The sequence below is a fragment of the Canis lupus genome, chromosome 35, assembly GCF_003254725.2.
Source record: "Canis lupus dingo isolate Sandy chromosome 35, ASM325472v2, whole genome shotgun sequence".
Classification (NCBI taxonomy): Eukaryota; Metazoa; Chordata; class Mammalia; order Carnivora; family Canidae; genus Canis; species Canis lupus.
In genome coordinates this window covers 14,888,394-14,902,410 of record NC_064277.1, presented here as the reverse complement: position 1 = coordinate 14,902,410, position 14,017 = coordinate 14,888,394, and the positions used below count along the sequence as shown (strand labels likewise).

At 38.7% G+C, this 14,017-nt stretch overlaps 1 protein-coding gene across 3 annotated transcripts in view; it reads left to right on the top strand.

The window, feature by feature from the left end:
• The window catches only part of DTNBP1 (dystrobrevin binding protein 1), a 125,757-nt gene that overhangs the window by 60,137 nt on the left and 51,603 nt on the right, over nucleotides 1-14,017 (top strand). For all 3 annotated transcript variants that reach the window (XM_025444039.3, XM_049106037.1, XM_025444043.3), the window contains one exon: nucleotides 5,175-5,197. In XM_025444039.3, coding sequence (XP_025299824.1) covers nucleotides 5,175-5,197 — 23 coding nt within the window. The remainder of the gene's footprint in view (nucleotides 1-5,174; nucleotides 5,198-14,017) is intronic.

Sequence of the window (14,017 nt, the reverse complement as noted above, 5' to 3'; positions counted from 1 at the left end):
GATGATAATGAGTGGTAGATGGGCCCTTTTGAAAGAGGTCTTGTGAGATCTTTCCTGTGAACAGTCCATCATGGTGACATTCTGTCTATCAGGCATAACAAAGGGACACCCTTCGAGTCTGTTCTAATCAAAAAGCACTGCTGAAAAAAAAATCCCCTAAATATTTTCAAATGTGAAGAAAAATGTTAGAGTTGACATTGTAGTTGGCATTTTGAATGTGGTAGCTTGCCACACAGAATTGTTGTGTTAGCTTTCTGTCATGGATTTGTCCTAGGGGATGCAGTTTAATATTTAGAGTGTGCTTCCATCTGTGAGATGATTGTATTTATGGAGATATTTATCCAGTGGTTCCAATCTGTTAAGTTTGCATCTGTGAGTCTGATTTAGTTGGTTTCTATACATATACAGATTTAATACATTTCCTGGATCATTCCACAGATTTATTAGTATGATGTTTTTGTTCTTTTTATTCTGCCCTTGTAACTCAACCCCTGTAGAGAAAATGATTAAATAGCACTTTCACCCTTTGGAAATATTATTAGATTTTGAGTCTGGTGTTATTTGTTGAATGTTTTAGTTTCAGGCTTCGTTATGCTGAATTTTGTAAAGGCATTTGCTGAACCGAGTAAATTTGAAAATATGGTAAAACCTAAAAGAGTGTTTCAGTTCTTTCCACTTATTTGATTGTAAGAAAATACAATTAAACCATGAAAAAGAAGAGACTCAAAATTTTAGAAATGAAAATGGCAAACAAGTTTTTATCAAATGAAATACTATGTGATCAGACTTTATAATAAAGACTAAAGTTCTTTATAGTGACAGGAAGGGCTTTCTGGAAGAAGCACATCTTAGTCATTCCTTGATTTTTTGAATGTCGGTTGGGTCTGACTCTGCCCATGTATGATCACGGTGGATGAGACATGATCTGTGCATGTCAGGAGCTCAGCAGTGTAATTGCAGAGATGATGTCTGCACGGAAATAACCACATCACAAGGCAAGCACATGAGGATTTATAACAGTGATGGAGTTAAGCGTTACAGGAGTTTAGATGAGGGGAAACTGCCAGTTGAGTGTCAGGGATATCTTCATGGAAAAGATGAACTTGAAAATTGTTTTACACTGATCATTGTCATTTCCATTTCTAATAGGATTTGGAACATGACCAGAACTTAAAACACCTGCTCAACCTGTGCCTTTCATTTGGTTAGCTGAGAGTGACATAATGGTTAAGAGTAGAACATCTACCAGGTCCTCAGGAAGTGCTACCCGTCATCCTTCAAAACTCAGTCCTGTCCTTGCTCCTCCAGAAAGCCTTTGTTACAAACCAAAGTGTCTGAGTTGCTCCCTCTTGTTTAGTCTTAGAGAAGCCTCACCCTATCATTGTCAGAGCATTCATTTGTAAGATTGATTTCTAATTGTCACTTTACTCCTCTGTCTCTCCTGCTGGAGTCCCTTGAGGTTAGGGGACATGCATATTCCACACCTAGCGTTATTCCTAGTGTCTAAGGCTCAGTAAATTTTTGTTAAATGAATGATTGGATACAACAAAGATTACATTCAGTATAAGAAAATGGATACAAGGTTGATAACAGTGATGATGGAGAGAAATGGATGAATTCAGGATATGTTTTGAGGTAGAAATGACAAGGTTTCTTGGTGGATTGGATATGGAGAATGAAGAAATGGATAAACCAAACTTTAGGAAGTTGGTAATGCTGTTAACTGACGTGCAGGGGACTGGAGGAAGAATAAGCTGTCTTGCAAATGCTGCTTGAGAAGCCTCCGCAGCTTGAGTAGAGCTATCAAACAGGCAGTTGCATGTGTGTGTAGAGCTCAGAGAAGAGATCAAGATAGGAAATACAAATTGAGAAGACAGCATATAGTTGGTATTTTAGGCTATGTAGCTGGATGAAATTGCTTTGTGAGAGAATGTAAGCAAAGGAGAGAGAGAGAGAGCCCCAAACCAGTCTTACCACGAGTACTCCAGCGCAGTGGTCTGGAAGAGTTGGAGGGGCTAGCAAAAGAATCCAAGAAAGTAGGAAAAACTAGAGGAACTTTATCAAGGAGTTGCCAGTTGGATCAAATGCTGCTGAGGGATTCAGATGAAAAGTGAGAAGTGATCATTGGATTTGGCAACATGTGATTGTTGGTGACCTTGACTGCAGGGGTAGGGTCTGGAAGCCAAGTTGGAATCCCTTCCAGACTGCCTGGGAAGTCAGGAGTAGAAATCTGTAGGAGCTAGATTTTTAAGTAGCCTACGCAGGGGGTGGGCATCATGTCTTTCAGCATCATCAGATTATCTCATCAATTTCCATCCTGAACTCACGCACTGTTCCTCTGAGTGTTCCGTTATTAACAGACTAGCCTTCCTCCAGGGGTCCAGACTGGAACCTTCACAGTGAATGTACTCCTCTCTTTCCTCCGCTTATGCCCATGGGATCAGTTGCCAGGACTATCGAGAGTCTTCTCTGTGGCATTTTGCAAACTGGACTCCTCCTGTTCATCGCCCTTGCCACTTATGTTGCTCTTCCCAGGCACTAATTAGCTCTTGTTCAAACTCCTCTGTAGTTTCCTGAGTACTCCTTGCTTTTATTCTCTCCCTTGTCAGTAGATCTATCCATCACAGCTAGAATGTTCTTCCTAAAGTACAGCTTTGCTCCTGCTGTTCTGCTAAAAATAAAACTAGATCCTTTTAGCCTGGCACTCAGAACCCTCTACCTTTTTAACCTTATCTCCCACACCTTTCTCTTCGTTCAGCCCACAGTTCTCAAGTGTTTGCTCTTGCCTCAATACATAACCTGCATCATCTGGCCTCCATGCTTTCAGGCTCACTGTCGTGTCTGCTTGGCATGCCTGGCTATCTCTTCTCTTATGTCATGTGTACCTCCAGATGCTTATGACCCCTAATAAATGTGCAGTCCACCCTAGAAACTAGGGCTTTCAGTGCCACTGCTTTACTGTATCCATTCTCTCGAAGTTCCCTAACACTGATTTTCCTTTCAGCCACAAGTTTCCTTCCCTTCACTACCTCAGCCCATCTTCTTTTTTAGGAAGTGGGGACAGGAATGATTTCCTTTCGGGAAGGAAGTTTCTCAGAGATTTTATTAACAGTGTGGGTCATGATACTCTGTAAACAGAGGACGCAGACACCGAGCATGTGGCGAGGCTTCTTCCTGTTTCCGGTGGGCACCTTCCCACTGAGGTGACAGGGCAGCTTGGAGGTCGAGAGGTGAGCATGCACCTCCTGATGAAAGGCAGCTTTCCTCCATCAGGCAGCCACCTGGTGACAAAACAGACACTGGATGATTTGTCTGGCTTTTAGTTGTGGGGATTTAGGGGTGGGAGTAGGGGCAAACGCCTCTGAAATTGTTACTCTCGAGTTCCAGCTTTTTAAAACACAAGGTGTCTTTTGGGAATTTTGCTAACTGTTATACATTCTAAAAGACAGGAAGCCAACTGCACTCTAGAGCTTCTAATCAGAAAGGAATCGTCCATTAGAATATGAAACAGAGGGCTCTATCTCTTTTACCCTTCTGGGGGCTTGGGGACTTGCTCACGTGAGGGCATCAGTAGGAAGCAAATGGAAGGTATCTTTGCAAGGTGTTCTCTTATGATCCATGTTGCCTCTCAGGTATTTCCAGTTTCACCCATTATTGGAGAATAAAGTTTTAGGCATGTTTAACTTGTACCTAATTAATCTTTCAAGAATGAGGAAGAATGAGGTGGAGACTGTTGGCTGAAGGGAAACAATTGCCTTTATTTTATTTTTTTAAATATGGGATTGAAAATAACATTCTTTGTCTCAGTTAATGAACTACATTGCTGGAGCGTTGTAATGAGGAGTTGGTATTTCCAGAAAAGAGGAGTGAGGTGACCATCTGATTTTAGAGCCTTCCCTTGGCTGTGACAAGAGGATTACGTGTCTGGCCTTCCAGCAGGCAGCTTGCCCATCCCCTCCACCAGCTGTTAATTATAGTCAACTATTTTGGAACGTGAGGGGGTATTGTAATTAGTAGTGTGGAATACTGACTCTTGAATTCAAAATAGCCCTAGATCTTTAGTAAAACCTAGAGTGCAAATAAGAGATAAATGTCTCCTATTTTGAGTGGGATAACAAGCTTTTACTAAATAAATTGACCTCCTCAACATTACTTTTTATGAGTACTGATAATGAGGGGAAAATCTAGTTAGAAAATTAAAAAGGAAGACCTGAAAACAACTTGCTTTGACTTCTTTGTCAAAAATGTTTTGTTTTCTGATTGTTCATCTGTTTTCTGCTGCTCTACATTTCCCCCAGGAAACTGGGTATTTCAGGATCCTTAATTGACACTGACAAAATTACAAACCAGAGCATGTCCTGGAGGCTTGGCCCTTTTGTGTCAGGATGAGCTGTGGACCTCAGTCCTTTGATATGAGCTTTCCCCTTTCACTTAAAAAAGGAAAGAACTGTTTGTATTCTAGGTGATTTTTAACCAAAGATCTTAAAAATCTATTACTTAATGTTGAACAAATTGTTACATGCTTTTATAAACTGATTCTTATATATACAAGATGGTTCATTGCTGGTATCAAAATGCTTTTTGGTTTTTTATAAGTGTTTCAATATTTTAATTGTTTAATTCTGGTAGAATTTTTAAAAAAACATTAATAAAGTAATAGAAAAACTGAAATTCGTTTCTGTATACTAATTGTATTGGTAATTTCAGTAAAACATAAGTGAACATCCAGAAACACCACTCTGGGCTTTTAAAGTATATGCATTTTTATTATAATTTAAGAGCACTTTCCATTAGGAATAGAGTATTTTAAAATTTGCATTTTCTTAACAGGCCAAAAAAAAAAAAAAAAAACAATCCCAGACCCTTAAATAGAATAACAAACCTGTGGTTGCCAGAGGGCAGAGGAGGGGGGTGGGGGAAATAAAGGGAATGAAGACATATAAATTTCTAGTTATAAAATAAATAAGTCATGGAGATGGAAAGTACTGCATAGGGAATATAGTCAATAATATTGTAATAATGTTTTTTGGTGACAGATGGTGATGACATTTATCATGATGAGCACTGAGCAATGTATAGAATTGTTGAATCATGTGCACACCTGAATCTAATATAACGCTGTATGTAATTATAATTCAAATAAATAAAATTTACATTTTCTCTTTTTTCTACAGGAAGGAACTCGAAACCTTCAAAGGTAATTTCATGTTTAATTCTTCACTTTAAAGTAAATGATAGTTAATCGATGTCAGATGTTTTTCTCTCAATGATGAACTCATTCCTTTTTCTTTAAATCAGTTTACAGCGGGGGAAAAAAAAAAGTTTGCTTAGTACTGTTTTTGTAAGTTTTATTTAATCAGGTGCTTTTGATACCCTCTCTGAGCTGTAACACATACACTGAGAGTTTCTGCTGATGAACATTATGAGTATGTTAGGGTGGCATAGTCCTAACTTTGAGGTTGTTGCGAATCATAGTTTGAGAAGATTCTGGTTTCTCTTGGGCAAAGGCTGGGCCACATGGAGAAGACATAGTGACCAAGATAGAGATGTACCCCTGCAGTTGATCCAGTGGTCACCTGAACTTCCAGAAGGTGTTCAGTGCTGGGTCCTGTCCTGCCACTGTGTTGTAACTTTGGAAAAGTCTCTTGCCTTTTCAGGCTCCATCTCTCCATCTATAACATGAGAAGCATTGTAAACTATATTCTGAGATCTCAAAGCACCCCACATTGCCTATTCATTTTAGGGAACTTCTGAAGGTGGGGCACTGGAAAAATAACTCGGGGTCATGCTGACCCTTACTGGCCATGGAGAAGCACTAGTGAAAAATAGAGAAAACCACAGACTTCCAGCAGTTCAAAGCCCTTCCAGCATGCTAGTTTTCAATTACTGATGAGCAATTAGGTAGTGAAGTCACTGTTCTCAGACAGACTCATTTCAGTAACTAGGAAGGCTTTGAATTATTGCCTTTCATATTACACATTAAACTAGTTTTATGCTTCTTGTATTTCACATACAAGCTAGTATTGAGTAAGATTTACTGAGTAAAGATTTTCCAGTTTATCGTTTACAGTTGAATTGTTTATGTGTATGGTCTCTTTGGATGTTTTAGAAAGATGACTAACCTAGATAAAAGGTATAAAGGCTATTCCTGCTGTGACTCTAATTGAACAGACTTGTTTTGGCTGGATTTCTGTTTTAGTGACTACAGTTACAGTAAATGAGTGAGTTCGTGGCCAGTTTGTTGAGGGTAATGTTAAGTGATCATGTGATATAATATGTTATTATTCCTGATCAGTTTGTGCACCAGTATTCATGTACATTGTTTTCTGTCAGTGGTCGAAAGTAAGATTTGAAATGCTCATCCTGTTCTTTCCCCTCATTCTTTCTTTTCATTGGCTAACAGCATCTTATATAACATTAGGAGAAGAAAAAAAAGCAATCAAGTTAATACTGAGAGACAGGCAGGGACACAGATGATGCAAAATGTCAACCTCACTTCCATCTCAGTACTGAGGCCTTTTTTTTTTTTTTTTTTGGTATGACAGTATTTGCAGCAAAAGAAAAGTTCAGCCATTTGCAAAAGGTTAGGTAGTGTTACATATTACCCAAGAGAATAATTCAATTTATGCCAACATACTTCATTTATACACACATGCCTAATTATGGTACAGCGTGTAACAACCCACCCATAGGCCAAGTAGAGCTCTCAAATTTGAACAAATTCTAAATTGATTATTGCATCATATCAAAATTTTTAGTGCCAATATTCATTAAAAATTCTTTCCTCTTGAATGTTTTGCTGATATTTCAAAAGTGTGAGTAGTAGCACATAATAGAGAACTCTTATGTGTAACTCTTCCTCTTCTTCATGGAGGAAAAAGGAAAGAAAGAAATCCTACAAATTGTAACAGTTTTTTACTGTTTGAAAGTTGTCTTTGGTTTTCTCTTATAGGTTACAGGAAAGCAAAAGATGTTATATCATCTAATTGTTTTAACTTTTGTAGTTGTATTTGGAAGCTTTTTTTCTAAGTTGATGAAAAGCTAACTTTGGGGAACAAAAACAAAATTAGTAACCATCAAAGTTAGTGGTACATATCCGTATCATCTGAGTTCTGGATTCTTCCTTCTGTACTCCATGGATATTAGTGACATAAGTACTCCTTTCACAGGTGCCACCCATAGCACATCACTACAATATTATTGAAATTGGTTGGTTGGTTATTTATTTATTTTTAAATATTGGTTTTCTGTGGTCCCTGAATATTACTTTGTTTTTGTTAGATAGAGAGCCGGGGGTGAGGGTGAAGGAGACTGAGGGAGAGAAAGAATCTTAAGCAGGCCCCCCACTCAGTGCTGAGCGTGATGTAGGGCTCTATCCCATGACCCTGAGATCATGACCTGAGCTGAAATCAAGAGTTGAATACTTAACCGACTGAGCCATCTAGGTGCTCCCACCCACCCAATATTGCATTAAAGAAAAAAAACATTTAAATGATAGTCTCTTGAATATTAGACAATAGAAAAGGAGGGTAGGATCTCAAATCTTAATTTTTAATTTTCAGTGCAGAAGGGATTACATTATTATGAGCATGTGTAGAATAAATAAGGTTTTCACAGTCCTTAAGGACATAGGAAATTGGCCATGAATAAGACATGTCTGTTCATTCATTAGGGATTATTTATCATTTTTACATTTTAATTTAAAATTTTAATTTTAAAAATATTCCACATATAAATCTAAAAATCACTCTTAAGATTTTTAAAGTATAAGTCTAGAAATATGGTTGCCACTGGATTGGATATTGTTCTTACTTCCTTAATTCCTTACTTAACATTTAACATGGCTTTACTATGCAGACTCGTTCTTCTACCTTCACTTAAATGCCTCACCAAATTAACTATCATTTTCATAAAATGTACTGACTGATACCCAGAGCAGCTAACTCATGGCTGATAGGCTACTCACCAATACATCCAAATACTTTGATTTCCACTAGTTGCATTGAATGCTTATCCAGGGTGAGTTGTTTGCTCTCGGACACATTTATACTTAAACTTGTTATTATAATCTGCAGTTTAATTTAATATCAGAGAAAACAGCGAAACTTAAGTATTAATGAGAACTGCTTGTAGGAAAATTAAGTTGACAGCTTTGGAAGACTTGGTATATGTAAATAGATTCTAAAAATTGCTGCAAAACTTAAAATTTGGAATTAGAAGAGAATTGGGGAAAAATGATAAAAATCCTGAAAAGTTCTGTACATGGATTGTTTCACACATTTTAAATTCCTGCTCTGCTTTTAAAATAGACTGGAAATTTTATTCATTCTAGAATGGGTAGCTTATGCAAGAATTTTCAGTGGACTTAATGCTAAAAAAATTCATGAATAAAAGTATGGTTATATTTTATATTAAAGTGTTTGTATATGTGTTTTTAACGGATTCCTATATTAAGTGCTTTTTAAAAAATTAAAAGGATGCCTGGGTGGCTCAGTGGTTGAGCATCTGCCTTCAGCTCAGGTCGTGATCCCGGGGTCCTGGGATTGAATCCCATCTTAGGCTCCCCATGGGGAGCCTGCTTCCCCCTCTGCCTTTGTCTCTGCCTCTGTCTGTTTGTATTTCATCAATCAATAAATAAAGTCTTAAACAAAAATTAAATGACTGGGGGACCTGGGTGGTGCAATCAGTTAAGTATCTGATTCTTGGTTTTGGCTCAGGTCGTGATCTCAGGGTCATGAGTCTGAGCCCCACGTTGGACTCTGTGGTCAGTGTGGAGTCTGCTTGAGATTCTTTCTCCCTCTCCTTCTATTCCTCCCACTCTGTGCTCTCTTTCTCTCTCTCTTAAATATATAAATAAATATTTTAAAAAATTAAGTGACCAACATGGGATCCAACTGTATTATATAAGAGGATGTCTGTTGTAACTTCCTTAATGTAAAATTACCCAGCCATGTTGGAAATGTGACTGACCATGTGAAGACATGCCAGGATTTAGGAGTTATCTATCCTAGTTGTGTAAAAGCAGCTAAGGCCAGCCTGATATGATGTGATTGTAACTATGGCTTAGCTCTGAAAGGCAAAGCCAATGAAGGACATAGGACCAGAGTCAAATGGAAGACCAAGACAATTTAGTGATAAGGACAGATGGGAGAAAAATTAAAGGAGTAGTTATCAGTGATAAAAGTAATGCCCAGAAGTTGAGCAGAATGGGGAAATCCCATTGGATTTGACATGAATAGATTGTCAAATTGGTGATCAGAAAGAGCTGTTTGTAAAGGGAGAATCCAGATTGCAAATCAGAAGTGTATGAAAAATTAGCATACAGGGATGCCTGAGTGTCTCAGCAGTTGAGCATCTGCCTTTGGCTCAGGGCATGATCTCGGGATCCAGGATCGAGTCCCACGTTGGGCTCCCTATGGGGAGCCTGCTTCTCCCTCTGCCTGTGTCTCTGCCTCTTTCTCTCTGTATATCTCATGAATGAATAAATAAATCTTAAAAAGAAAGAAAGAAAGAAATTAGTATGCAAAGGTGATGTGAACTCAGTATTCTTTCATGAATGAAAGGAAAGAAAGGAAAAAGTAACTTGAGATAGAATCAGGGTCAAGATCAGGTGAAAGGGTGAAATTGAGGATATTAACAAGTTGAGTAAGATCCTGGAGAAGATGGAAAGCAGTGTTATCCAGATGGATTATCCTTGGAAAGGATCCAGGGACATCTCTTTCCCTGAAATCTTAGAGAAGGGAAGATGCCTGGTAATACGGGAAAAAGTTGACATTGACGAAAGAAACAATTTTTTTGAGAATCCATTTAGAATAAGATGGTCTGAATTTTTCAGGGCTGGGCTCAGAAGTAGAAATAAAAACTGAAACAAATATGCTTTAGTTAACACAGAGTTGGGATTTGGGAGGATGCTTAGAGTAGATCAGCAGTTTGGTCATCTTGGAAGCTAATGAGAGCATGGTTAAAATGCCTGGCCATGGAATTCAGGCTGGCAGGGAAGAGGCCCGACTGGACCAGTAAAATAAACAAGATAGGAGGCATAGGGGATGGTGTGTACCGTAAAGATGGAGAACACGTGGTTGAGGTAGATCTTGTGGTCAAAGAAGGAATTTCAGTTTAAGGTCTTAGAGGTGGAACAGTTCCCAATGGTGACGATGGCTAAATTTGAGTAAAAATAGAGGTTATCTGAATCAGAGAGTTCTGACACCATTCTCACTTGTTTGGATGACTATTGGATATGAACTATACATACTTCTGGCTTGGCAGCCCTTAGCATGCTATAAATCTGGGTGTATGATAGATGGTAAACTTAGGTAGAGTTTGTTGACTCAAGACTTGGCTTAAGTCTTCAGCTGCCATTTGGCAGTATTTAAGGGATGGAGACTCGGGTAGGATCGTATAACTGCCCTCTGTCCTCAAGAAGCCAGAGCCCTGGGTAAAGCTTGTAGGATAAAAAGGCCAATACATACATTTGATATAATGTAAAATATATTATAAAAGAAATAAGCACACTAAGACAGGAATAATGGACTATTTAGAGAGAGCCAGTGGCAGTTGAGCTGGATCTAAATGAAGAGTGCTTACCAGGTCTAAAAGGGCAATAAGGACATTCCAAAAAGAGGAAAGAACAATTACAAAGATGCAGAGATATTTATTTTGAGAATACAAGTTAAGATTTAACTTCTTGTTCAACGAGGGAACTACAAATAATTTGCTAAAGCATATGGTGTGTGGGGCTGAAGTAGTGAGGGATGCAGTTGAGATGTAGGCAGGGAACTAATGATACACAGCCTCAAATGTCACACAAAGGAGTTTAGACTTTTTCTTTTGGGCCAGTGATCTCCAAGGAGGGATTGATTCTACAGAATGACAGGAGTGGATAAGAAAACTGGAGCTTCCATTTGTTTCTTTTTTATGTCATCCTTTTAAATTTCAGTTTTGGAAAAAAAAATTTGAATTTTTATGTAGATTACATAATAAACTGTCACAAGAATTCATGTATATGATATATAAATATACAAATTTGGGTTACATGTTAAAGGTTTTTAACTCATGGTGGAGGTACCTGGTAAGGGAGTGTAGAGGAGGGCACGCTTGTAGCTGGTGGACACAGGTTATAGGAGTAGGAGAACACAAAGGGTTTTCATTAGGGTTGTAGAGTCAGATTTGCATTTTTTTTAATTTTTAATTTTTCAAAAGATTATTCAAGAGAGACACAGAGAGAGGCAGAGACATAGGCAGAGGGAGAAACAGGCTCCTCCCAGGGAGCCCAATGTGGGACTCGATCCCGGGACCCCAGGATCACGCCGTGGGCCGAAGCAGGCACTCAACTGAAGATTTAAATTGAAGGCAGTGATAGATTAGAGAGAAAGATACAGGAGCAAGACTTTTATAACATGTGGGGTTTGTCTTCAACTTCTGGCTAGGACGTTTGCATAGGTTGTTTTGTTTTGTTTTTTCTTTCTCCACCAAGAAATGTGATATAGCTCAAATCAGATTTGGGAGGGAATGGTAGTGAATTCGGCTGTTTTTTGGGAGGGAAGTGATGATAAAAAGTATCAGTTCCACAGGCAAGTTCCCCATAAGCTCACAAAAGTTTTCTGGTATCCAATAGATTGAGAAATGATTTTTGAAAACAATTTTATTGAGTCTGGATTTGTATATAATAAGATTCATTCACCTTAAGTGTACAATCCAGTGATTTTTACTAAATTGATAGAATTGTACAGCCATCACCAAATCGAGTTTTACAGCATTTCCATCACACACAGTGATTCCTTTCTGCCTGTTTGTATTCAGTACTTGGCTTACCTCCTCAGTCCCAGGGCCATCAGTAATCAGTGTGTGTCTCTGTCAGTTGACCTTTTCTGGACATTTCATATAAATGCAGTCATACAATTTGTAGTCTTTTTGCATCTGGATTCTTTCACTTAGTTTAAAATTTTTGAGCTTCATCATGTTGTAACATTATTCTTTTTTAATGACTGTCTTTCCCCCCATTGATTACTTTGGTACATTTGCAGGAAAACAGTGGCCATAAATGTAAGAATTTATTTCTGGATTCTCCATTTTGTCCTTTTTGCCGGTACCACACTACCTTGATTACTATAGCTTTGTAGTAAATTTTGAAATTGGGAAGCATAAGATTTGCAACTTTGATCTTTTAAAAAATTGTTTAGGCTATTTTAGGTTAAAGTTCCATATAAAGGGCAGCCCCGGTGGCGCAGCGGTTTAGCGCCGCCTGCAGCCCGGGGTGTGATCCTGGAGACCCAGGATCGAGTCCCCATCGGGCTTCTTTCTGCATGGAGCCTGCTTCTCCCTCTGCCTGTGTCTCTGCCTCTCTCTCGCTCTCTCTGAATGAATAAATAAATAAATCTTTAAAAAAAAAAAAGTTCCATATAAATTTTAGGATCATTTTGTCAATTTCTTTAAAAAAAGGATGCTGGGATTTGAATAGGGATTGTGTTGAATTTTTAGGTCAATTTGGTGAGAATTGTGGTCTTAATATTGGGTCTTCCAATCCATGAACATGAACTGTGTCCCTATTTATTTAGATTTTCTCTGATTCTTTTCTCAGCGGTGTTTTATTTTCCATATGTAAGTCTTGGGCTTTGTTAAATACAGCCCTAAATATTTGATTCTTGTTGAGTGAATTCTGTCTTGATCATATTAAATTTGAGGTGTCTGTGAGACATTACAGGTAGAAGTGTCCACTGTGCCATTGGACCTTAGGAGAAAGATCTGAGCTATATTTAAGAGTAGTCAGCCATAGGTGGGAGAGGAAGGCTTGGGTTTGGATGAAGTTGCTCACAGAGAGAAGCAGAATCCAGAAAAAGATGACCATGGATAGAAATCTAGGAAGCACTACCACTCACTGCATAGGCATAAGAAGAGGACTTCAGTTGACCCTCGGACAGCACAGGTGATAGGGGTGCTGACCCCCTGCAGGCTTGAACATCTGTGGAAAACTTTCGACTCCCCCCAAAACGTAACTACTGATAGCCTACTGTTGACCAGAAGCCTTACCAATAGCATAAATAGGCGATTAATACATACTTTGTAGGGTATATGTATTATATACTGCTAAAGTAAGCTAGAGAAAAAAAATATTAAGAAAGTTATAAGGAAAATACATATATAGTACTGTGCTAGAGTTATTGAAAAAAATCCACGCATAAGTGGATCCATGCCACTTCAAACCCATGTGGTTCAAGGGTCAGCTATAGTTGCTTATACTAGAGGCTGAGGACAGTCAGCCACAGACCTGAGGAGAAGACTGAACAGAGCATTTCCAGGAAATGTCAAGAAGTCGCATTGTACTGTCGTGGAGAGAGCAGAGAAAAGGGTCACTTGATACGGCCATTGGAAGCTGGTTGGTGATGTTACTGGAACTCTGTCAGCAGCAGCATGAGCACTCCTATGTGAGGGCAGGAGTGGAAACTGGGCGGTGGAGGATCAGGGAACGCAGGAATGCTGTGCCTTGCTCACTGTTGTCACCTGGCACATTGCTTGGCACATTGGTAGCTACTGAATACCTGAATGAGTGAGAAGTAATATGTGCTTTCAAAAGTGAAAGAGGAGGAGGAAAGAAGAGAGGGTAGAGGAGAGGGTTAGGTTCAAAGGAGGAACCCTTTTTTAATTTGTGAGAAACTTGAATCTATGTGTATGAAAAAGGAAAAGAGGCCGGAGAGAGAGAGGGGGCTGCAGAGCTGTGACTCCAGCAGACCTAAGGGAGTGGGCTTCAGAGCATACGATTCTGAGGCAGGAAAAGACTGTTGGCAAGTGTTTGTCACTATTGGAATTGTGATGATTTAAGATACTTATTAAAAACACACAGCACAGTCTAAGCCACTGGTTAGTGTTGCTGAATTTGAAGAAAGCTTTAGGCTAAATTTATGTTAAAAATGAAGTGGGGGAAATTTAAAGTTACATGATATGTTATGAAATGAACTATATTCTTAATCTTCATTTTTTTTACTTTCTGATAGAGAGGTTTCTACTTTCTTTTGGTGTGTCA